General features: G+C 42.5%; 1 protein-coding gene across 3 annotated transcripts in view; it reads right to left on the bottom strand.

The window, feature by feature from the left end:
* The window catches only part of fbxl17 (F-box and leucine-rich repeat protein 17), a 217,676-nt gene that overhangs the window by 59,473 nt on the left and 133,321 nt on the right, over positions 1–24,882 (bottom strand). For all 3 annotated transcript variants that reach the window (XM_034596586.1, XM_034596587.1, XM_034596588.1), the window contains exon 9: positions 9,448–9,524. In XM_034596586.1, the coding sequence (XP_034452477.1) occupies positions 9,448–9,524 (77 nt within the window). The remainder of the gene's footprint in view (positions 1–9,447; positions 9,525–24,882) is intronic.

Raw genomic sequence — 24,882 nt, 5'->3', positions numbered from 1 at the left:
TGAATTTAAAGTGTTTTGATCCTGCCACCAAACCATCCAACCAAATAACCAAATACTAAGGAATTTCTGCTTTTCTTTTATTTACCTGAGGTTTAGGGTGGTGACATTTTGTGTCAGGGGATTCATTGATAAATCAAGAAAATAACAGGTAGATTCATCTATAAGGGGCTAATTATTAGACTGCCCTTGACAACACAGCACCCTATGCTGCAGCATCCAGGTGGGTGTGACAGTTGTAGTAAAGTCCAGCTCTGAGCTTGGTGTAATGGTGCTTTTTTTTTCCCGCGGCTCAGTAACTCTCATTGATTTGCAGAGATAATAACCCCCTTTATGAGTCTTTTCCCTCACGATGTCCGGTAGCTTCCTTCAACATATGTTTCTCTCTCCCTGTCCAACCATCTCTGCTTCCCCTAAAGGAGAAAACGCTGCTTATGAATTTTCCTGGCATGTGCTATTTCTGTGTACCATTGCTTCATTGGTTTTTAGGGTCACGCCATGATATGGGAAAGGGTCATGGGAGTTGGCCTGTGGGCTTGGCTACCTCCGGTTCCATTGTTTTACACTTAATGGAACTGGTGTCAGGAGTATCACGCATGGGCCGTTCTCCTGTCAGGTTGGGTTGTGATGGTCACACTCGTCAACATTTAAGATGCCAGGTATATAAAAAAAAAAAAAATTGTTTCCACTGACCAAGACCTAGAACCTCACAGATTTAACCGAGTAAGTTCTGATATTTACTAACCACTGAGTAACAGTAGTGATATCCTACACTAAAATAAAATCTACACTGATACAGTTTTTCTAAATAGTACATGCATATTGTGCTTTCTCAATAAATTTACAAAGGAATAAATAAAAGCATCACATAAGCTATGCATACCCTGCACATACATTGTATATAGGTTACTATATATACACTATATTACACTATATTAGATTTGTCAAATCAGTTTCATAATAACAGGAATTTATTTTGTAGAACTTAAAAGATATTGAACTTAGTGTTTTGCATCGTTGCTTCATTTTAGACGTGTGTGCATTTGGGAAATTCCACCAGTGTCGGTGGACCATTAAAACCTCCATAAAAACGTTACTGTCCTCAGCGGGCAAAAGTTAATCATCTAGAGATACGCTGCCATGTAATATTCCCAGCAATGTTACTGGAAATTCATAAATGTGTTATTGACTTATTTTGTACACAAACACAAAACAGGGGTAAAAACAATATCCTGCTCCTGCTGGATCTAACAAACCTAATAGGCATTAGGAAAACAAAAGCTAACAATGGAGTATGAACAATGACTCTCAAGGTTAAAAAACAATAGCGTATTTTAGTAGCTATGAACAACAACAATCAACTGCGAACCCAGAGACATAACCTGTTTCTTACTCTATACAAACACATGTATACAAACACACAATCACAGTCATGGTGGAGATACAGATGGACAAAGATTGGCTATTGACTTTCTTCCCTTTAGCAGTCGACATAAATCTGCTGCACTGCTCCGCGCATTTTAATCGACAGCTTGTAAAGTTGCATTATTTACCCACTGAATGCCAGACAGAGAGGAGCAAACAAGCTATTACACTATCTACGTTTACATCACATTACGTTTGACAGCACTTACACTGTGGGGAGCTGAACTGCCCGGCAAACAAACAAGATGGAGGGAAAACGTGTAAAAGCTCAAAGGGAAATAGAAACGAGAAAAAATAGAAGAGGTAGAAAGAGAAAGAAAGCTAACAAACTTAGATTATCACCATGAGGTTTGAGATAATATGCACTAACTGATCGCCTCATTTAGGTGTTCCTCACTGTTCTTTATTGCAGTGACACCAACACTGTGTGACATTTTAAAAATTGCACTGTGCCATACAACCATGACTTACAAGACAGGGATATCATGTCGAAGGGGCTTGACATGTACATCAATCCCACAAATAGTGCAGAACAATAAAAAGTGAATGCTGGCATAAGGTTAGAAGCTAAAGCGCAGTAACTCTTAGTGAGTATACCCTGATGGCCTCATCACATTGTATATGGGAGCCGTCATTTTCATTGTCTGTAAGGTAGTTACCGTGCTGTTTCAGCTGCTTTTGTGCTAAGTAAACTTACCTTGTGAAAAGCACTATGAAACTCTGGGGAGTAAGTGTTTGTCAAAATTTCCCCAGCAGCAGCGGAACCTGTTAAAGAACACACAGGCTCACACAAAGGCACGTGAAGCCAGCACACAAACACACACATACATCAGAGAAGACACACGCACACACACACACGTGCAGCCATACTTGAGGTTCTGCTGAGTGGGAGGGGCAGGGAAGCCCAATCTATCAACGTTCAGTGCATTTAGAATAAAACAACCCGGATGAAAGCAAGAGCTGAAAGATGAATGGAAAAAGAGATGAGAGGGGAAAAGAGAGGAAGACGGGGGAAGGTCTTGGAACAGGGTTCAAAAATGGAGAAGAATGTAAATGTGTGTTAACTTTGTTAAAACTGTGAAGGGGGGGGTGGGAACAAATAAGAGAATAAGACAAATGAAAATTGAATGACAAGAATAATCTCACAAGCTGGCAGATGGGTAAATACAGATGGACACAACCATGAAATGAACAATCTGACTGGCTCAGACCCTCTTATACAGCAACGCAACACAATCACAACAGTCTGGAGGACGGGCTGTCAGTTGCAAAGATTTCTTATTAGGAGCTATATAGTTGTAAAGAAAGAATCACTTGTTCAGGAAGTATCTTTCTCACTTTTAAATCCTATTTTAAGGTTTTTAAATTATATCTTTAATGTTCATTGACATAAAACCACAACAGTCATCCTCCAAAAAGGTTTAAGTTATTTACAGATCGGGAGTTTTTTGACATTTTCACAGAACAATGCATGGATCTGAAAGAAGTTTTATGATTATGTGCAAATTGGTGTCGATCGGAAACAAATCTGAATGTAGTGGATTTAAATGTGGTTTCATTGGAGGTACACTTTTATAAAAGCTGCTGTACAGTAAAACATTGGGCTACAAACCTCTAACTAACACCAATGTGAGGCTGAGATAATGTAATGTGGCCTAAGCTATCAGGCTTCTTTGAATCCAAGGAAACTGTTGGGCCCTGGCGGAGGTAATGTGCTAAGATGGCTCAACAACTTTAGACTCAGTTGATATTGCCGTGGCAAAGCCTCCAGTACAAGTGTAAATCCGAGCTGAAGCTGAAGTGCACACTTCACAGTGTTTGGTTTGGTTTCCACTTGCCATCAGCAACACACACACACACACACAACAGATTTCATTGTTTGAAAGTGTCCATATTCTGCACTGAGGATTCATCCAAGAAAATGCCATGATAGTAACTGAATTGCTCAAAATGTTAGTCACCTCTAAAAAAATCTATTGAACTGTGACTTCCATCACCATCGTAGCTGGAAACAACTCCCTCCAAATCTGCTCCTTTGCTCCCCCCTCACTCATACAGTCTCAGGCCATCTTGTATTCGCACAGATGTACACAGGAGGCCGTGACTGACAAGGTAAGGGATCGCGGGGAGTCGTGTGGGTGAAAGAGGACAATTACCATATGTAAAGAACGGAGGTGCCATGGTCTCTCTTTTCGTCTCCAGATAAAGCAGTGGTGCTACAGGGGACAAGATTAGCGCAGGAAGATATATACACACACACACACACACACACACAACGCAGACACACAAATGGACATGTGAATGCAGAACACACACACACAAGAACAAAAGGTGGATTCAAGGGTGAGGGGGGGACAAGAAGATATCACTGTCTATCCAGGTGTGTTGAAGATACAGTATGGGCCGTGTAGCTGTGTATGGGTCGGTCAGTGAGGATGGCAGCAGTGGTGTAGAGATCTGATTAGCACTGGGAGAGAAGCCGAGAAGGTTTTCCCATCAGGATCAGGTTTCAAACCCTTATCTTGTAGTGGTACTTTTACTTCTGCAAGAGCAATGGGCAGAATTAGACCCCGTTGTCCGTTTGCTTATGAGAATAAAGAACATATGAACTTTTCTTTTTTTGTTATACATGTGAGAATATTTTTTAAAAGGGAGGGAGGCGTGTTCTCTCTCATGACTTATACGTCTGCCATGCTATGGTATCTTTACTGGAAGAGGAGGGAAGATAAAACAATATTGTTTTAAAATGTTATTTCCTTTATCAATACATCCTTAACATGATCTCAAGCCAGTCAATTGACCTGATCTCATGAACATAGGAGAGGCCTGTTTTTCTTTACTTTGTTTTTTTCCTTAGAGATAAGCACTGACATGCTAAGACTATTTTTTTTTTCTAAATATACTGCACATACAATCTATTTCTACACCCCAACATCTTGGCCACAGTTATATATGAGATTAATAAAAGTGTTGGAGTGTCTCTGCAGCCCTCGAAGCCGGCAAGTGGCAGTGATAAGTGGACACAAAGATTAGGGGTTCTTACACAAAGGGTCAGGAATGGAAATTGCTCAAAGGGCTGCAGCTGGAGGGTCCCCGTATGAAGCGATGAGTTGTGTTATCAAATTCAACTTGGCTCTCAGGGTGATGCTCAATGTATTCCATATGGTTTGTGTGTTTTTAAGAAATAAAGAGAATTCCTAGTGTCTGATTTGATGAAGGTTTCTTGATAACCTGAACCGCACTTCTCTAGAGTTTATATGTAACGAGAGATATAGGTCAACTAAATTAATTGTTGTGGATATTCCAGACATGCCTCTGCCCAGCCATGCTTTCCAGCTCTTCCTGGGTAAACCTGAGGCGTTAATAGGCCAGGTGGGATATGTAGTCCTTCCAGCAAGTTCAGGGGCCAACCCCTGGGTCTCTTCCCAGTTGGGCATGCCCGGTAAAGTTCCAATCGAAGGCGTGAAAAAGGACATCCTGATTAGATGCCCGAATCACCTCAACTGTCCCCTTTCGACGTGAAGGAGCAGTGGTTCTACTCTGAGCTCAGATGTCCGAACTCCCTACCTTATCTCCAAGGCTGAGCCCAGCCACCCAATGGAGTCCTTAATGCAGATACAACTAAATTCACGTTTTTTATCACAGCGAAACATATTGATATCATATTGAGATACAGAAGACAAGAAGTGTTCGCACACCAGTTGATGCTCCCACAAACTTGTTATTTACCTCCCATGATCAAACTCTCGTGTTCTTAACAAATATTGAGACGGTCACGGAGTAGAAGTATATTGGAATTTTGATCCATGAGAAGGTAACTTTTAATATAGTTCCTCTATAGGAATAAATCATGTTTTTTTCTCTACACTGTGACGCTTATTGAGGCAACTTTCTCTATCAGTCTTTGATTATGGTGACATTTTATACATGAATGCTTCAGCTGTGACACTGAAGCCCTTGGATGCTGTTTATCAGCCTGTGCTAAGATTTATTACCGGTGATAATTATAATACTCATCATTGTGAGCTGTATGCTGAGGTTGGGTGGCCCTCCCTCTCTGTGGGGAGTGATAGACAGACTGTTATTTATTTGTATGGCTTTACTATTTTTTTTATAACTCCCTTTCATGACTTTGCTGCTGTCTTATAATGCGGGGCCCTTATCAAAAACACTCCAATGATTAAGTGACGTCGCAGGTGCCGATTGCTATTACTGAGCTTCTCACTGAGCACCTGCAACCTGGAATAACATGAGACAAATCTAAAGCTTACCTCATTTATACTGAGGGCAATTCAAAGTTTTAATTTCATACTTATTCCACTTCCAGCTGTCTTGATTCATTTCATAATTTTCATTAGATTTATCATTCTTAAGGTTTTAGTAATTTACAAATGTGTCTTTTTTTAATAATTTCTATTTTGAAATCCATCTTTTTTAATCAAAATATATTATTTGTGTTTCCTGGCTTTTTAGTTTCATTTTTACTCTTATAAATTACTATATTGTAAATTGCAATATGTTTGGTTAAATGAATGAATGAAATTAAATGAACAGTACCTCAAAACTAACTGTAGGTTAAGGTCTTTTATTTATCTTTTTCATTACTGCTCACCTCTTTATTTTCATCATCTTTTCTTTTCACATTCTGGATGGACTTTAACTTCTACACTAACAATTTCTGCCCCTTTAGATGAGATTGTTTAATGGGCACATACGACACAAGCCGGGTATGTGGCAGCTGTAAGCAGCTTTTGAAAAAACAAGACCAATGCGAACAAAAAAGATTAATTAGCACGGGTGCGTGTTATGATAGACAGAGTAAATCCGGATGGAAAGCTTTTAGAGATCTAACAAAATCTTTGCTGGCGTAACCATTATCCATCATCAATCATACGCTTCAGGTGTGAAAAACCAGCGGAAATGAAAAGCATAAATCTCATTAACGGCGTGCATTAAAGAAACCAGGTGTTTAACAAGTCTCTAGACTTTTTTCCTGATTCCAAGCAAAATGTTATTAAGCCAATTTGTCCCTGTTGTTTGACGAATAAGAGAGAGAAGTCTAGGAAGTTTCTTTTTTCCACAGAGATAATAGGGCTTTCAGTAAGATCATTACACCCAAAAAGCTCTATCCTCGCTTTTTCCATTTGTTTCCTCTGCCTCACAAAATAATCTCTTAAACCATCTGCACTGGGAGTAAAATTACATGTTGCCTCGCTCTCTCTTTCTGTCATCTAAACCTGTCTTTATGTCTCTCTCTGTCTGTCCTCAAAGCTTCTATAAAATCACACAGGAAGCGAACGCTGGGAGGGGAAAAACAGAACACTCACAACCTAAGAGGCTTGTGGACATCTCAAATGCACTCAGAGAGGCCATTAATAAAAATAATTAGCACAGGAGATGGGCGGAAAAAAGAGCGGAGGCCAGCTTGGCAGATGTAAAATCTCATTTCTGTTATTTAATTTATCGGAGAGCGAAGCAGGAAATCCACCAATCATTTTGTTAGAGCACAGAGCGCCTGCAACAGGCATCTCTATTCTGGAAGGACATGCACGCACACACGCGTATAAATACATACAGACCCGATCATCAGCCGAAGAGGGCCAGAGGGGTCATTAGTGAAGGAAGAAGATCAGATGTCACCAATTCATCTTGGTCAAAATGATTAGAGAGACATACAGAAAGAGGGGGATGGATAAGGGGGTGGTTGTGTGCATTCCAGGTTTAATGTACAATTGTGATCTCGGAGTCATTAATCAAACACCAGTGGACACACGCCCACGTAATGTTTCACACACACCGAAACACACACACACACCGAAACACACACACACACACACACACACACACACACACACACACACACACACACACACACACACACACACACACACACACACACACACACACACACACACACACACAGTTAAGGTTCAAGTTCAGAGAGGTCAAGGCGATTATTGTCACTGTAACTCACAGGCTCTGGCAGCAAGCCTCCACTCTGCGGCACCACATGCGACATAATCACAACTTCCTTTGGGAAACCTTGGGCAATCAATGCATGGCATATTTTTTTTCCATATCTGCTGTCACTACCGTACAACTAAAACAGAATAGTGGTTTATGAGGGGAAATAGATGAAGAGCAATCTAGATTCCCCAAACTTTATATGAAGTCAGCTATGTCAGGAAAGTGGTAAATTGCTGACTGCGGTGCCTCTCTAAGTACAAAATGAAACTGCAGGAGTCTCTAACATCTGATTCAGACAGATATAATGATGCAGCTTGGAATGGATCTGATTGGGTCAGCATCATGTATGTCTGCGGAAAAACTGGATACCTCATTCCAAAATGCTGCCTGATTTAAGATAGTTGCTCACTGAGCATTCAGAGCTTCTGTGGGCTTTCACACAAGAGAGATCTGTCACTTTTTATATTCGCAATTTGAATATTCCTTCGAACGTTGGGGGAAAAGTTAATATTCAAACTGTAATGACCTGAATGCAAATTCAAGTTAGCTTGAAGGAACTGCTAGTCATTCGAACTTTTTCCAAACTTTGTTTTACACTAAAAACCACCTCACAGTCCAGGGTTTCCTGCAGGTTCTGTGACTTCTCCGAACATTGATTCACTACACGACTACTAGTTTTAGTGCACTGGTTTGAGATGTATATATAATTCAACCCCATTTAGCAAACACTAAATGTAAAACAAGTGAGGAAAAAAATCAAGATAGACAAGTGAAACAACTGGAACAAGTTTCTATGAATCAATGTGTTCAAATAGATCAACATGTGGGTTAACAGCCAATATCATACATCAGCACCTATACAGGAAAGACTGTAATAGAGAATGACACAACTCAATCTGTACATCCAAATATTAGACATGCCTCAGTAGCCTTTCCAGGCCCACAACAACAAAGACAGCTCCTGACCCAGCCTCTAAGCTCTTGAGCAAATACCATGGAACCAACAAGCCTTTGGCTTGTTCATCTCTTATCTCAGTGGAACCTTTGTGCAATTTTTGAAAAGGGGATTTATTCAGACGATGATGAGTTAACGTGATATAAAAGCAAGAAGGAATAAAACATCACACTTGTTTAAAAGAAAAGTCAAATTAAACTTACTCTGACAATCAAACTGAAGAAAAAGACATCAGGTCGCAGACAGAATTTTGTTTCAACCACAATGTCGATAGTTGGTAATTTGTTATTTGGAAAGATGACTTGATGAGAAATAAATGACAAACAAGGACTTGATATCTTTTCTTTTCGAGTATCACTTGAAATAATTGGAGACTCTAAAATAATTTTGGCTGCACAGCTGTGGGCTCTCATTTGGGGAACTCCCAAGGTACGTACATGCGCACACACACACACACACACACACACACACACACACACACACACACACACACACACACACACACACACACACACACACACACACACACACACACACACACACACACACACACACAAAACATGGCATTGCAACCACTACACAGAACAAATGCCAAACAAGGTATCAAATAGTTGATGCAAACAGTGCACTCCTGATGCCTCTGTACTGACATACTTCAACTGTGTATTGAACTTAACACTCAAATATTCTGCAAAACATATGGCAGAGCTGAATCAAAATAGAAAAGAGAGGTACTGCACATAAAATCAAAATGAAAAATAAAAAGGTGAGACGGTGCTAAAGGCTGGAAAGGAAAACACCTTGATGTTTCTGTCAGACAACACAAATACCTCGGATCCATAAACACAAGCAAAAACATAAAAACCCTCCTGCCTTGTAAAGTAGAAACATGTCAAAACTGCTCCGAGGAGAGATCCACCTAACAATGCTTAATTGTGTGCAAAACTTTTCAATAAGACTTTTACTGTTTGTAAGTCTCATCAGGGGCGAATTGTAAAATCAAATGAGTCCTGAATTGCAGCAGTGGCTGTGGGTAATATTAGTCATGATTATAATATCAGAGGTTGACTGCAACAAAGGGACAGTGATGGAAAGTATCCTACCGTGGTCTGTGATTTTACAGGACACGAGATAGAGCTCCTTCAGACTCCTCCCCTCCTTGGCGATGATTTCCACACACCTACAGAGAAACACAGAGAAAGAAGGAATGTTTAAAGCGTCACCCGAGGCGTCTGCGTCCAAATATATTGCTTTTCTCTTTTGCTCAGAGGCAACTTTGGAAAATGCCACAATGCATGCACACATACAGCAGCTCTCTATAAAGCTCTAGGTTACACACACACACACTCAGTTGTACTTCTATCTGAGTGAGGACACTCATTGACATAATACATTCCCTAGCCCCTTACCCTAAACCTAACCATCCAAACTAAATGTCTAACCCTAATTCTAACCTTAACCCTTAAACCGAGTCTTTACCCTCAAACAGCCCATTCCAAAAATGTCCTCACTCTGTAGGGTCTATGCTCCCCACAAAGATATAAGTACAGGAACACACACACACACACACACACACACACACACACACACACACACACACACACACACACACACACACACACACACACACACACACACACACACACACACACACACACACACACACACACACACACGCGTTGAATTATTCCACAGTAAAGGTTAAAAAGTACAGCTGCAGGGTCATAACTGTTCACATATTCTGCCTCTGCTTCTTTTAACAGACATTAATAATTAAACACCTGATCAGATTAAAGGAGCAGGCACAAACACAGCAGGAGTGCATGTGAGCTTGAGTGCGCGCACGGACACACACACACACACATACATACAGTCTTACAGCGAGCATGCTCACTTCAAAGAGAGATCCTGTATCTGCATTCAGCCCAGTGCCTGAGCCCAAAGGACCCACAGTGTTTGTGTGTGTGAAGTGTGCGTGTGTGTGTATAATGTGTGTGAAGTGTGTGTGTGTGTATATAATGTGTGTGAAGTGTGTGTGTGTGTGTGTGTGTGTGAGAGAGAGAGAGTATACACTTGGGACGGCCAGGGGGGAAGATCAGAGTATCTGTATCAAATGATTCTCTTTAAATGTCTCTAATGAGAGGAGTGTGTGCAACAACTAGATTTTGATCAACGCATTTGACCTATTAACCTTCAGGAGTAAATGTTTTGATCTTAATGCTGATGTTCTGTCGTGAATATTTATGAGACGGAGAAAAGAAAAAAAACCCATGCACACACGTACTGTATGGCTCTCACGTTCAAGAAGAGATGTAGAGCTGTCCGCTGTCATTGAGTTTCACGTCAAAGTGAATCGGGGAACAACATTGAGGTATTTGTGCTGTCTAAGACTCCGCTTCTGCACTTCCACGCAACGTGACTTGACAACTGAGGTTATTCTGAAATTCACTGCTCATATTCACTCGCTATCCGTTGGCTAATCTCACCGTAGATCAAGCGTGACGCGTGAGGACTTGTTGGAACTACTTTTTTTCCCATGTTTATTTTCTTTCTTTTTTTATGCCTAACGGGAAACAAACTAGAATCCAGGGAATTCCGCGCTTTAAAAATTCAGAGCCTCTCGAACGCAGCGGGATTTGAAAGCTGGTGTGTTTTTTGCTTCAGGTTTTGTTTAAGGCGACACTTCATGGATGTCGCTTGATGTGTGACATGTCGCACTGTGGGATCGACGAGGGAAGAAGAGTAAGGATCTGTGTCATATTTCTAAAATCCTGTTTTTTTCTGAGTGAAGCCAAAGCTGTTAAAATATGCACTGGTCTATCTGCTATCTTCATATTTCACCTTTTCTATTAACGTACAGTCCTGTGATCTCCTACTTTTTCACAACCTCTCCCTGGTTTATTTTTCCCTCTTTTCCTCCTGATTCCCTTTTTTCTATCCACCACTCGTTTTTTTTCTCTACCGTGGCTCCTTCTGTGACTCCACACATAAACACAGAAAAATAAAAAACCTGTTGCAATTGGTCCTTTCTGACCCAACCTTGTTCTGCGGCCAACCTTAGATTAGATTCAGCAAAGCCGGCCGGATCACAGTATCGTGCTGTGTGTCTTGAGGCTACGGCATTAGTGCTGCTAATGAATGAATGCACTAGGAAGAGACGGTATGAGGAAACAGATGAAAAGAAAGTAGCGACTCAGGGATGCAGCGATGAAGGCAGAGGCAGAGAGCATCCGCTGGGAGCTTGTTACACTGCGCCCGGGTCCCCAGGGTCAGAGGAAAAGCAATTAGATTAGACTTCAATGAATGAGGGAGGGAGTGAGGAGAGATGGAAAGTGACTACAGTGGGTCGAAATCTCTATACAGCAGATAGTGGTTGAACAAAGACAGAACGGGCTACATCATGGGACACTGACAGGGGGAAATGGAGGAGAGGAGAGGAATGGAGGGTGAAACGAGAAGACGTAAGACGAGACCGCGGAGGAGATGAGGGCGGATGCAGCAGAGGTGTGGGATGTGGTGGCTACGACGTGGTTCGAGCCACATGAAAGGCCGTCAGGAGGCAACAAGCTCCCACCCACCTCCACCCAAACCCCACAAGGCTCAGCTGACATGAATTAGTGATCTGCTCGCTTTCAATAATGTACAGAGCATGTGACAAAAGGCCCGGTCGGACATGGTGCGAATACTAAACATTTAGACGGAGGCAACGCTACCGGAGATAACGTGGAGGAGAATGGCATTAGGATGCAGAGGGGAGAGCAAGTCAACAGGGTGGTAAGGTGCCGGAGCTGGTGCTGATTAGAAAAGGGAGGAAACACCAGGAAAGGGGCGGATGAGGAGGAGAAAAAGGGGGGAAATTACTTTTTTAGATACTTTGGTGGAAAGAAAAACAAATGTAGGAGAGCGGTGGAGAAGATGAGGAGGGAAGAAAATGGATGGAGAAGGAGGAAAGACATGGGTGATGCAGCTGATGGAGTAATGAGGAGTTGAGGATTGGGAGAAAGAGGTGGGACAGGAATAGAAATGCAGTTAAGGAGGAAAAAATAAGAGGGGAAACTAGAGGGTGGGAGATGATGGAAATGTGTCAGAAAACGAGAGAGAATCACGGAGGAGTGGGGAAAGAAGAAGTTGCATGGAAACAGTGAAGGAGAGGAGCCGTGGAGGAGAGGGGCCGTGGAAAAGAGGAGCCGTGGAGGAGAGGCTGCAAGATGCCAGAAATGAAGGGTGGGTTAATTCGGATGATTTTGAAGAATAACAGATAGATAAGGGAGATGAAGGAGCGCGAGACGACGAGGAGTAAACGATGATTAAAAGTGAACGAGGCAATAAAGTCGAGCACGTTGTCTCTGCCACCACATGGGGAGAAAGATGCTCTTAAGAATATTATACAGTCGATACATAAAGATAATAAAAAAAAATACAGAAAAAGCATTTGTTGCGTTTATGTCGCGAGCTAATATACAGCTCAAGGCCACCTTGTTCCAATAAAATGACAATAAACCAGTTTCCATGACAACTAAAGGGCTGCATGTTTAAGCAATTAGTGTGACCGGCAGGCAGGAGAGGGGGGGGGGGGAGGACTGAGGGAGCTTCATCAGGGGTCAGTGTGTGTTTGGCTCACTGTCACCACGCTGTCGGCACAAACAGCCAGAGGTAAACAATAAAGCCGTCACTCCCTCTCTCTATCTCATTGTTACAGTCGCACACAAACAAAATCAAACTTCGGGTTCGGGTTCTTGGCGCTCCTCGCCTGGGATTTGGGGGGGGGGGGGGGGGGGGGGGTTGAATTTCTCATCGTTAAACACAAAGTCGTACACACATTTTGTCACTAAATTGAATTACTGGACCCACACAACTGGACCTCGAGGACTTTTGCTTAACCCTGAAACATCTTTTATGTTTAATTCTATTTTCTTGCCAGCCAGCACACGCCGCCTGCCAAAGAATTTATCCTTTGTTCGACGCGGCGCTGAAGGATGAGAGGCTGAATTGTAGTAAGGAAAAAATAAAATAAAAAAAAGACTGGCTCCTCACTGGTGTAACGGGTCTTCTACCTGAAAGAGGGTTGAGGTTTGTTACTCCATTACTGGGCTTTAATGTAAACTACTCATAACAGTAAGTAACCATTTAATAATTAGTGCAAAACAACTTAAAGAGCCAGACGCAGCCATCTTCCATATAATCCAGAGAAAAACAAGCAGTAAATTGTGGGGCTGATGCCTAATTGCTCTTCCCATGGAGTTTTTAAGAGGGGAACTCAGTAATGTTACTCTGAAACCATGGTAACTACATCAGCGCTCATTTATCTTGTGATTAACCAAAAGCATTTTCCTGGGTCTTTACATGTAAATGAGGCACAAAGGTATGATGAGCTAAAGCTGCATTAGCCAAACTGTAAATGTGATTATAGTGGAAATGTGGAAATGACTGAGGAGCCTTGAATTTATATTTTCTATATACGCATTTTTGTTTTATGGAATTAAATATGCTATACGTGTGCACTGAATAGCATCATTGTAAATAGGCTTTTTATTAACTCAGAGAAGCTCTTGAATAATAAATGGGAGATGGTAGATCACCATTATCAGAGGGATAAAATCGTATCCGTACCATACTGGGGGTTATAGGGAAATGGACTTTCAAGTCAAGGCCAGGTAGGTTTGTCTTCGCTCAAGTGAATCCTCAACGCCTCAGAAAAATAGAAAAGCTTTTTAAATTCACTCTGTACATCTTCTGTAATGTGGCCACTTATGTAGCCTTGACCAGCATTTGAACACAGAGGGGAAAAAAAGAGAATAAGCACTAAGAAAATCACCGGCCGACCACCAGAATATCTGTACTCTGACTTAAAGCTGCTTTAGGGGCTAGGGAATGCATTATGCCAATGAGTGACCTCACCAAGATAGAAGTACAACCATTTGTGTGTGTGTGTGTTTGTTTGTTTGTTTGTGTGCACATGCATGTGATACAACCAGAGGTTTAACCTTGAAAAAACCTACTGATCAGTTCTTAATCCGGCCTCACTGTTTGATCGCACCCAATGATCTTGGTGCCATGATCATGTTGTAAATTATTTGAATATATATTGTGCTCTCCTTTCTACTTACTGTTACTTTCATTAATTTTAATTAATTGCGTCAATGTAGCATCTGTTAATACAAATTTCCAAATCATTTCAATTCAGGTGAAATATTAGTGAAATACGTGTAAAGATTTCAAGTAGAGCACATAGATCCACCAAGGACCAACAGGTTCAACCCTTACATTCAATCAAGCGAAAATCGTCCTGTCTCACAATGTTAAGGACCGCTCCAAAATTGATGGGTTCCTCACTGACCCATATTGTATCATTCCACCAAGTTTCGTGATAATCCGTCCAAGAGTTTTTGCGTAATCTTGCAAATAAACAAACAAACCAACCAACCAACAAACAGACAGACAGGAGGTGATCAACATATACACAACAATCTTTATTGTGCATCAGTTTTACTGGTTAAAAATGTGCTAATTACTCTCGTAACAGGCCTCTAGCGTCGCAGAGAGAGACAACCATGTTGTTGTTTGTGTGTGCGTCATTACACAGTGTGTATTGTTTGTGTTTGTGTGTCTCTCTCAGAGGTAAAGCTAATCTTCTTTTATGCAACACAGCCAGAGGTATCCACGCAGACAGGCAGGAAGAATACGACACTTGAGAGAAACAGAGGACCATATTTATCACAAAGGCTGCAGAAAGACTTGCAGCCAAACAACATGTGTAGCGCTTCTCTTTAGCTACAGCCTATCACAATGGAAGCAGGAACAAAGCCACTGCTGGGAGAATGGCTGTAGGTAGGTACACTAGCACGGTGCCGACCAACACAAGGCCCCGTCTCATCCCCACTCCTCGCTCGGCCCACAATTACACGGCTGTCTGGCCACACAAAGGGAGCAGGGAAATAGAAATGGATGATTTTTGAGAAAGGAGAGCGAAAAAGAAAGAAAGTAAGCATGAAATGTTTAAAGAAAAGCAGCTGAAGGTCTGGGGAGAGGTTGAAAACATAAAGGCAGGAGTAGGGGGGAGGAGGCGGCAGTGGTGACAGACAAGACTTCAGACTTCCACGGCTGTCTTTAGACTTAATGAAATGGAAGGGCGGAGCAGGGAAGAGGCGGGGAGCGAGGCAAGACGGCGGTTTATACTTCTGTGGAGAACGCTCTTGCAAAAATGATTCTTGCTGTAAATTTTCTTTATATCACCTATAAATCCATACAGCCGTGTCAGAAAGCAGAGCGCGGCTTCCTCGGATGATGCACAGGACTAAGTTTGGGAAATCCTCTGGACAAAAGAAACAAAAAAAGGTTTTTCTCATTGGGCTAATATAAATGGATATAAAAAATGTCCAATAGCTCACGAGAGCCCTTCAGTAAGCAAATCATTTAAAGTGAGGAAAAGCAGGAATCTCACAACTAAGCAATACAAGTTTTATTGTATGAGTGGGAACATGTTATCTGGTATTCCAATTCAAGTACCAGAATGTTTGTACGACTCTTTTTTCAATAAGGTTGTTCTGATATATGTAACAAAATAAAATGAAAAAATGTGTATATGCATTACGAAGAAGATTTACACATAAAAAAAACTCCCCAACGTACTATTTTAGGTCTAATGTAACAGTGGCAAAAAGTTCACCGATTTATTATATATGTTATTTGATATGACATAATTATAAATCCAGAAGCCAACACTGTACGATACACTTTTTATTATTTATTAAGGCTCTGTTTGAGCGTTTGAGCGTGTGTGTGTGTGTGTGTGTGTGTGTGTGTGTGTGTGTGTGTGTGTGCGTGTGCGTGTTCCAGCTGTCTGAATCAGGGTCTGCTTCAGCAATTAGGGCCTGGATGATTTCCCAGGCTAGCCTGCCATACCCACGGCTCAAATGAGAATCACATTCCTATTGTGTTCCACCACCGTTAATCATGTTTTCAAACGACTCTGCAAAACGGCGGGGCATTCCAGCAGCTTGTCATCGGCCCGCTCAAAAATGTGCCGATGGGGTCATAACTGGAGCCATAAATGCCCATCATCCGCAGATTTCCTGTCCAACCTGTGCTTTTTTGTTTGTCAGGGGAGGGCGAGGCGACACCAAAAGAGCACACGTTTGCAGGCCAACTAACTGAAAGCACGGACACCGGGGCCACTCTGTGCGCCGCTGTCTGCTCTCGTCCTCAGTCAAGGTTTGGTTCCTTAAATGTTTGAAGCTTTCTTCTCCAGCTGTAATTGCAGGATAAAACATTTCTTGTGCTCCACTAAGTGGCAAAAGTTCCAATACAGGGACAGCAGGAGTCAAACTCTGGGTCAATGATCATTAAATAGTTCTGACTTCAAAAGTGCTTCACTTCTCAAGTTATTTTTGATAGAAATAAATCTGTAACGTCATGGATGTTGTTTTCGTCCGATATCAGCCGGCACTTTCAACATCTCCAAAAACAAGCGTCAGTCACACACCAGTCGATTTGTCCATCAAAAACCAGAGGGAAAAGCCAACTAAGCACTTTGTGAGGTTAAGTGGCAGTTATTCACTTGAAGCTCATCCAAATGGACAGCCTGTTGCCTTGCCAACGCTGACGGGCCCTCCGTGATGCACATGCACAAACAGCAGTTTAAAGCCGCTCCTCGGAAACTGTGGTAGTTCCACGCTCTGCCTCTGCGGTTCCTGAGCCGATTCCCCCAATGACATGCAACTGATACGCTCACCTGTAAATGAACAACTGCAAAGCAATGCCAGGCACCTGTCTGCCTCCGTGGTCAGACCGCTGCAGCCAAAACACAATAAATAACTCAGGAGAAGAAGAGCACTGCCCCATGGCAGATGGAGATAACACTCAGAGCCTCAGGTCTGACTTGACAAAACTGTGTTTGTGCCTGAACGAGTGTGTATAAGTGTGTTTGCCTGAGTGTGTGTGTGCAGAGAAAGTTAGTGAAGCCTTGCCTTTGTGAGGCAAACAGGTTAGAGATGGCTGCCCTTGATAGATGTCACTGTAGTGAATGAAAAGCAGTGGGTACATCTGTTTTCTCTTATTTCTGTCACAGTCAGGTCGATCAGGATTCCTTTAAACTAGACTTTTCAGCACTGTGTCTACGTATTTGATTTTGTCATCCAAAGCTTAAATTAGCCTTGAGGTGTAAAACTCACAATTTACACTTTCACACAGCAAGTGAATACTTAAAAGGCATTTTATTTTGTATAAAAAGGCATTTTATTTTGACCATGAGCACAACAGGAGACACCAGCTTCTAAAAAGCTTTAGAAGGAAGTTGATGAATAGATTTAAAAAACCTTTTAATGACAGAGTTCTTAAATTGTTATAAGAAAAAGAGGTTCTCACAAGGCTCCCTCAACAGATATGTATTGATAACAAAATAACATTTGATGATTGTTTGGGACACTGGAACCAGTCTCTGTGACTCTGTGTCATAAAACACAATGTATGTCACTGTGATTAAACGTCATTTCTCCAGAGCAGATAATAGAACCAATAACCACCAGCTAATAACAGAGTCTTGTTTCAGGCGCTGAAGAAAACAGCCAGTTTGACTGCAGTGATAAATTGAGGTGACCGTACCCCTCAGGGCTGCGTATCGTAACTCTTCTGCTCCGTGTCCACGTGCACGGGGAGAGGTGAACTATCAGCATGTTTACCAATGGGCCTGACACAGTGGCACACGGTAACACACTGGTATACACCCTCCGCCCACTCAGCCATGGCTAATTGCTCTGCACTTTGATTACCGCCATCTATTTTAATGAGAGCTTTACCAACACATTCTCTCCGTCAAACACACACAAGCGAACACACGTAGAAAGGACAAGAGAAATACTGTGCACCCGTGTTTGTCCCGTTGTCAGGAACTTGGAGGGTGTTCATTAGGCTAATGGATATGAAGAGGAAGAGAGAAAAGGGCTGATGGAGATAACACAGGGGAGGAAGGAGGGAGTGAGGATGGAATGGTAGGGAGGCCACTGAATTATACCACAACAAATTCTGCACAATGGTCCAACAAGTCACAGTGCAGCGTGTAATTTTCCTCACCGCTACGATAGAGAGAGGAATTCTACAATTACAGGGACTGGCTTTAATTACGCTGAATTTGCCTCATAAGTCGACTCCTGTTGAGAAGGAATGAGCTGTTAGGGTTTTTTGGTGCCACTGCTCAATGCTCCTGCAGCTTTGCTGGATGGACTCAGTTTCATTAGAGGCACTGGTTTACCAGCACACACACCAGGATGACAAAGCCGAATCAATGGACTCACACTGTTCTAAAGACTCGCAGAGAGCAGAGACAGTAGATACGGAACTGAACAGGGCCGCTGATCGATGGTGGAAATGTGTGCTTTCCGGTGTGGCATCTGTCATCCTTTAGTTCCCTTTTTTGCACAAACTGTGGCTTCTGTCACTGAGGTCATACAGCGTCTTTCCCTCAAAAGTTATAAAAAATTGTATTTTCCTACTGAGAGTGAAACGTGAATAGACTCAGCCTGTGACTAAAAGTATATGTCACAAAGAAATTTAAAAAAAACACAAGCACGGGGGACGAGAACAGACAGAGAGAGAGCACAGACACGAGGAACGAGCACAAAAGAAGAAAGGAATAAGTGCAATAAAGGGATCAAGAGCGACAACCGCATTACAACCACAGCTATGCCACATCACATCATCACACTCCCATCATTTTACGAGACGTTAGGTCCTCCATGAAACTAGTTCAACATGTCTGCTATAAGAGTCATCAATACCACACACACACACAAATGTATGCATACAGTACAGAAGCACGTCTGGAAAAGGTGACTACGTGTGCTAGAGCTCGACTGATATGGAGTCCTGGGGTCCAATACCAATATTAGAGGAGTGTAAACTTTCTGATTCCAATGTATCAATTAACAATTTCAGTATAATTCCTGAGATGTAGTTATAAACCCCTTGTGACAAAGAAATATAATTTTATAGCGTAAACATTAACTTTATTAGAAATTTAATTTGAATTTGAATTAGGAAAATAAATATATATTTCTTACTACTCCTTGTTAAATCCGTAAATTATTGTAAATTGTATATTGGTGTAAATAAACCGATACCAATAAACCAAAGATAACCAGCCTATTTTTATTGGCCAATCAATAAATCGCTCGGGCTCTATGCATCTTCAGGTTTTCCAAAGGTTCAACATTTCATTTCAAACTGGATAAAACCTCCAGTACGTCCTGTATGAACCTGGAGCTGGAGCTGGAGCTGAGCCACAATCACTGCTGACTCTTGACCTTTGACCCGATGTCTGGAGAGCCCACATTGACCTGACCATGACCCATATAGTCTGCTGTTGTCTCCATGGCAACATGTGCAAGGGTAGCACTTTAACACCGCAACATAAAACAGAGGCACCGTCTTAGAAGCTGTTATTACACAAAAACGCCAGGCTCCGGGAATGTGAAGCCAAACAGCTGACACTTCCTCCAACGACCAGGTTTAATGTCAGCAGCTTACGGCATCGCTCTCCCCTGATTCCTGCACCCTCACACCTTCACCTACTAGACATTATCACTGGATTCTCCCGTTTGATTTACAGCATGTAATGTCTTCCCATTCCCTCGGTGGCGTTATCATAATATTAAAGTATTACCCTTTACCAGTAAAACACACATGGCACACTACACTATGTAGTGTTGGGAGAGGGCTCCGGCTTACACTGTATAAAAGTAGCAGCTAATCCAATTGTTCCCTCCATGGGGAACGGAGGAAGAAAGATCCTAATGAGAAAGCGGTGGCTAAATAACTATGATGGTAATAACAGTGTCTCTCAGAGCAGGCGTTTGACTCTGGCGACACACAGTCATTAGGTATTCATGAAAACAGATGTTGCCTGGCTCACCAGCTCATTGGCCCAAACGCCCCTTGAAAAAGCCAGAATCCTAAATGAATTCTCCCAAAGGAACGCGCCGTTTGATCCCGAGCCAAGAAAAAGTGAGGAGATGTTTTCAAACAGGCGGGCGACCGTACTTTACCACCACCCCCCACCCCCCCTCAAAAGTTCCTGTCTTCTCTTCCTCGTGTAACGCCTCTCCATCACCAAACCTTATCTCTTCCTCCTCGTATCCAAAGATGCCATCTTTAGCATGGGCTGAAGACACAAAATCCTATTAGCTTGATAGCAAAGTGAATTTGTTGAAGCAGTCTCAAGCCGGCGACGCTCCAGTGGCTTATCACTGGCTAAGCAGACAGAGCTTAGGCAAGAGGAGGACAGAGGAGAGAGGGTGAGGAGACGGGGCTGGGTGGGGGGGGGGGTAATTCTGTTTATAGTCCTGTATAATTATGGCTTCTTGTAATCTTTTTTTTATTTTTATATCACCTCGCTCCCCCAAAAATAATCTGGATATTTGGCAGTTTATTTTGATCTTGAACATAAAAAGAACATATTTGATTTAACAAAAGACTTGAGTTTCATAATCAGGAACACGGGTGCTCTTTCTTTTCCTCTCTCCTTTTTCACAGTCATCGGCATTGTCCAGCATCGACTTAAAATACACACATGGGTGTGTACCATCAGTCATGGGGAATAATATGTTTCTTAAAAGTCAGGTTATTTTTTGAGGTAAAATACCAGCATGAGTTTTTCTTATCTTTCGTGATCGTATTTAGTGTATTGTATATTATACATATTATGTATAATATATATTATTCCAAAGAGCATTTACTATATGTCAGTACTTCTGTGACTGTATGTGCTGCATTGTATGGATTCAAAGCGGGGAAATTTCCTTTGGAGACGGGAAATCCCAGAGCAGACGTTTCACGCTCGTAGAGAAGCAGCGTGAGGGTAAGAGCTGAAGCTAAAGCGCAGGAAATCTAAGCACAAGCAGGGTATGTTTTTGAGTGCGAGCGAGCACAGGGTTTTGAAAATCTCAATCTTAACCAGAATTCAGTAAGTCCTGCTCTAAAAGTGAAAGACCACGCTCTTAAATAAAGATAAGAAAAAAAACATACTCAGGCCACAATTTTCTGTTCGAACAAGACCGAGCCAGAGAGAAAGCTAACCGAGCCCCAATCGTACTCAACAGGCATTCTGTTTTGTATGTATAAACCTGACCAGACCCCAATGTTTTCACGATTACAGGCACATGCAGCAGTTTAGCCCAGCCAACGTGACCGAACCTGATCCAAATGCAATCCGAATATCATTTCAAATAGTTTGTCCGAGCCCAGCCCAACACAACGGGTTCCGACAGACTCTGGCTGGGTATTGACACTCAACTACTTGTGTGTGTGTTTGGGTACATTTTCCCCAAATCTGTATTTTCTTCTATTAGAAATAGAAATCATCCCCTTTTCCCTGCTTTGAGGAATACGGACCAAAGACCGAATGTATGTCAATGAGCAGAACATTCACCTGAGAGCATGAGGAAGAGGATAAAGAACCAGATGTATGGGCCTTTGTTCTCTTTTCTCTCTGTATCCATTGATATTACAGTCATTATTCTTACAGATCTTCTACTTAGTGTTCTGGCCGATTGACTAGGGCCGATGGTTTAGAAACAAACGGAGGAAAACACAGTGGAAGAAGAACAGGCTTTAATAGACAGCGTTGCTGATGTATGTGATTATGGCCATAGCAACTTCATGTGGCCAATCTATTCTTGATAGATTCCAGATGATAACAGTCCTTGGACCCTGTCTTTCTTCATCTCCCTCCTTCATTCCCTGCCTTCCTCTCGCTCAGTGGTTTTCCCTTATCTAGTGCTTTTCCCCCCTTTATCTGAACATCCCGTCTTTCAGCCTCTTTTTCTCTCCGTGGCATTGTTCCCTTCTCTCTGTGCTTCCTTCTCTCTGCTCGCTAAACACGGTGCACTCTCTTTTAACTTCCTCGCCCTCATAACACCATTTTCCTCTCACAATCACTTCCCCTCCTAGCCCCCCCTCCAACGTGCTTTAAAAGGAGCCGAACAAACCACATCACATATTGAAGACTCCCTTTCTCCTCCAAAATAACCCCTCTTCTATCCCCGCTATATTTTTTTCTCTTTACCGCTGCTTCTCATCCTTTCATTTCATCCCAGCGTGTGTCCATACAGTATACGACTGCGTTCGCATATCCAAAGGAAAAAAATACCCCCTAATGGTTGGTACATGTTTGCCTCGAAACATATTAGCGGTGTCAAGTAGAACGCAATGACAAATGACAGGAGACTAACAGTGGGGATCACGCTGGTCATTCAGGAGCCAGTAGAAGCTCTGGAGTGCACTCCGCCACAACACTGAGGCTCAAAGTGAAACCAATCCTCCAACGCCACACAATATCTGCCTTAATCTAACTCAAGCTCCACTCATTACACACTCAGCATGGGCCGGAGACAGGCAACACAGGGAGCTGTGTGGCTTGGATTTGTATGCCAACTTGTGCGTGAGTTTGTGTATGCGTGTGTAGACGGAATATTCTGCTATTGCGATCACTGCGAGACAAAGCCGCAGCAAATTTGTACGTAATGCGCTATGACACTGTACGCGGATCCAAGTAGATTTATGGTCCGTATCGACCCCTCCCTCACGAAACAAAACCGAAGTGAATGTTAATTTCCATTGCCATAAACAACCACAATAAGCATTACACTGACATGGGCATGTTCGCATGCATGCGTAGAGAACAGCATGCTGGGATACATAGACTCTGTTGCCATGACACGTATATGCCCGTTCATATGCTTGTGTGCTTCACTACGTGTGAACACATCTCATTAGCACAGTAAAAATCCAGACCGCGCTTAGTTCATCGCCTCCGTCATGCAAGGTGATGTCATCATCCACAGTTAAATTTGGGCAATCCTAATTGTGCAGGGTGATAATACACCCACATAAAGCCGAACATACTTCAAGCTACAAAAATACTCTGTGTAATCCAGCAACTTCTCAGCACACCCCAGTATCCCGCTAACACTCAAGGACGTGCAGAGAAAGGCCTCTGCCACAAGCTGGAGGGGCTGATCTGAAAAACAGAGGTAAAAACGAATGAAAAAGACGTTTGCTGCACAAAGACACAAAAAAAATCACCTCCAAACATCTTTTTCTCCTGCACACACACACAGGCTCAACCCAAAGCAGCAGACTGGAGGGTTGGAGTAGTATGAGTCCCAGTCTGCCAGTTCAGTTTTATGTCTCGGCTTTGGTTCAAATCCACACAGCATGGGAGCTCACTTCACCACCTGAGATGTGTACGCGTGTGTGTGTTCATGTACGTGTGTGTGTGTGCGCGTGTGGTTATGACCGTTCAATCCACCACCTGTTTGTTCACATACAAAGCCAAACTTCACTTACTTCCAAAGAGAGCAAAAAGAAGGTTGTGTATGTGTGCGTGCTCACAAGTATTGTCACGTGTGTGTTTTCATGCACGACTCCTGTAGGCAAGTGTGTATCTGCGGTGTGTGATTCGCTCTGTTTTCCACATGAAGCTGTTCCTCATTAATCAATTTATGGAGGGACGGCTACATGAGTCAAGGCTGTCCTCCTCTCCCTCACAATAAAGAAAAGAAATACCTCACCGGGCTCCTTTCCTCCTCCAGCTCACATAACCCACCTTCTGGCCAGATCAGGTCATACACAGTAACAGGAAAACCACAACGAGGATCACTGGACTCAAACACATGCTACGATTATTCTCCTCCTTCTAAGTGTATATGAACTGTAGACACTTTCAAATTTGTATTATTACTTTAATGTTAGGATCATTATTTCCTGGCCTTATTTTCCTTTACAGCAAAATTTCTAGAAGAAAAAACTATTAGGTTCTAATAATGCTGTTGAATTCTGGCAGAATTGAGGTAAAGTGGCAATGAAGTGTGTAACAAAATAACAAAAGTCAAAAAGGAAAATAAATTTAAAATAATATTCAGTGGGACACCTCTGACAGCCGTGGGGCCAATCTGTTCCACCACATGTCCTGTAGCCTAAACCTTTCTCATTTCTCATGAAACCCTGCAGAGAGGACAAATGCGGCAGAACAATGTTTTATCTCATCTGACATCCCAAAAACAAGGAAATAAACATGGGCTGACAGCCAATCAGATCGCCCATCTGCTGGTCTGCCTCACAGTGGTTGGATCGCCTGACAAGCAATGAAGGAATAATTTTCTGTGAGGGATGCGCCCCAGAGATGGTGAGGTGGTTGAGGTAAACAGAGGGAAAGAGAAGGAAGAGAGAGGGAATCTGGTGAGAGTGCAGTGGGAAGCCACATGGCAACCTCAGGATGTTTGATTGGTGGAGGCGTGCAGGCAGCCAGGCAGGGAAGACCAGGAAATGTAATTCAGGGAGGCTGTCTGGATATGACATCTCTGGGAGCTATTCAATCTGCAGCCAAACCCTCAAGTGGCGCCGCGCCTGGCATGGTGGCAGGGAGGTTACAACTCTGAGCTTACTGCCTGTCAACCCCAGTACACCCTCTGTGGAGAAGAAGATATGACGACGGAGAGGAGAGGAGAGGAGAGGAGAGGAGAGGAGAGGAGAGGAGAGGAGAGGAG

The sequence above is a fragment of the Hippoglossus hippoglossus genome, chromosome 9 (genome assembly GCF_009819705.1).
Source record: "Hippoglossus hippoglossus isolate fHipHip1 chromosome 9, fHipHip1.pri, whole genome shotgun sequence".
Classification (NCBI taxonomy): Eukaryota; Metazoa; Chordata; class Actinopteri; order Pleuronectiformes; family Pleuronectidae; genus Hippoglossus; species Hippoglossus hippoglossus.
Note: the sequence above shows the minus strand (reverse complement) of the source record. Positions and strands in the feature narration are given on the sequence as shown.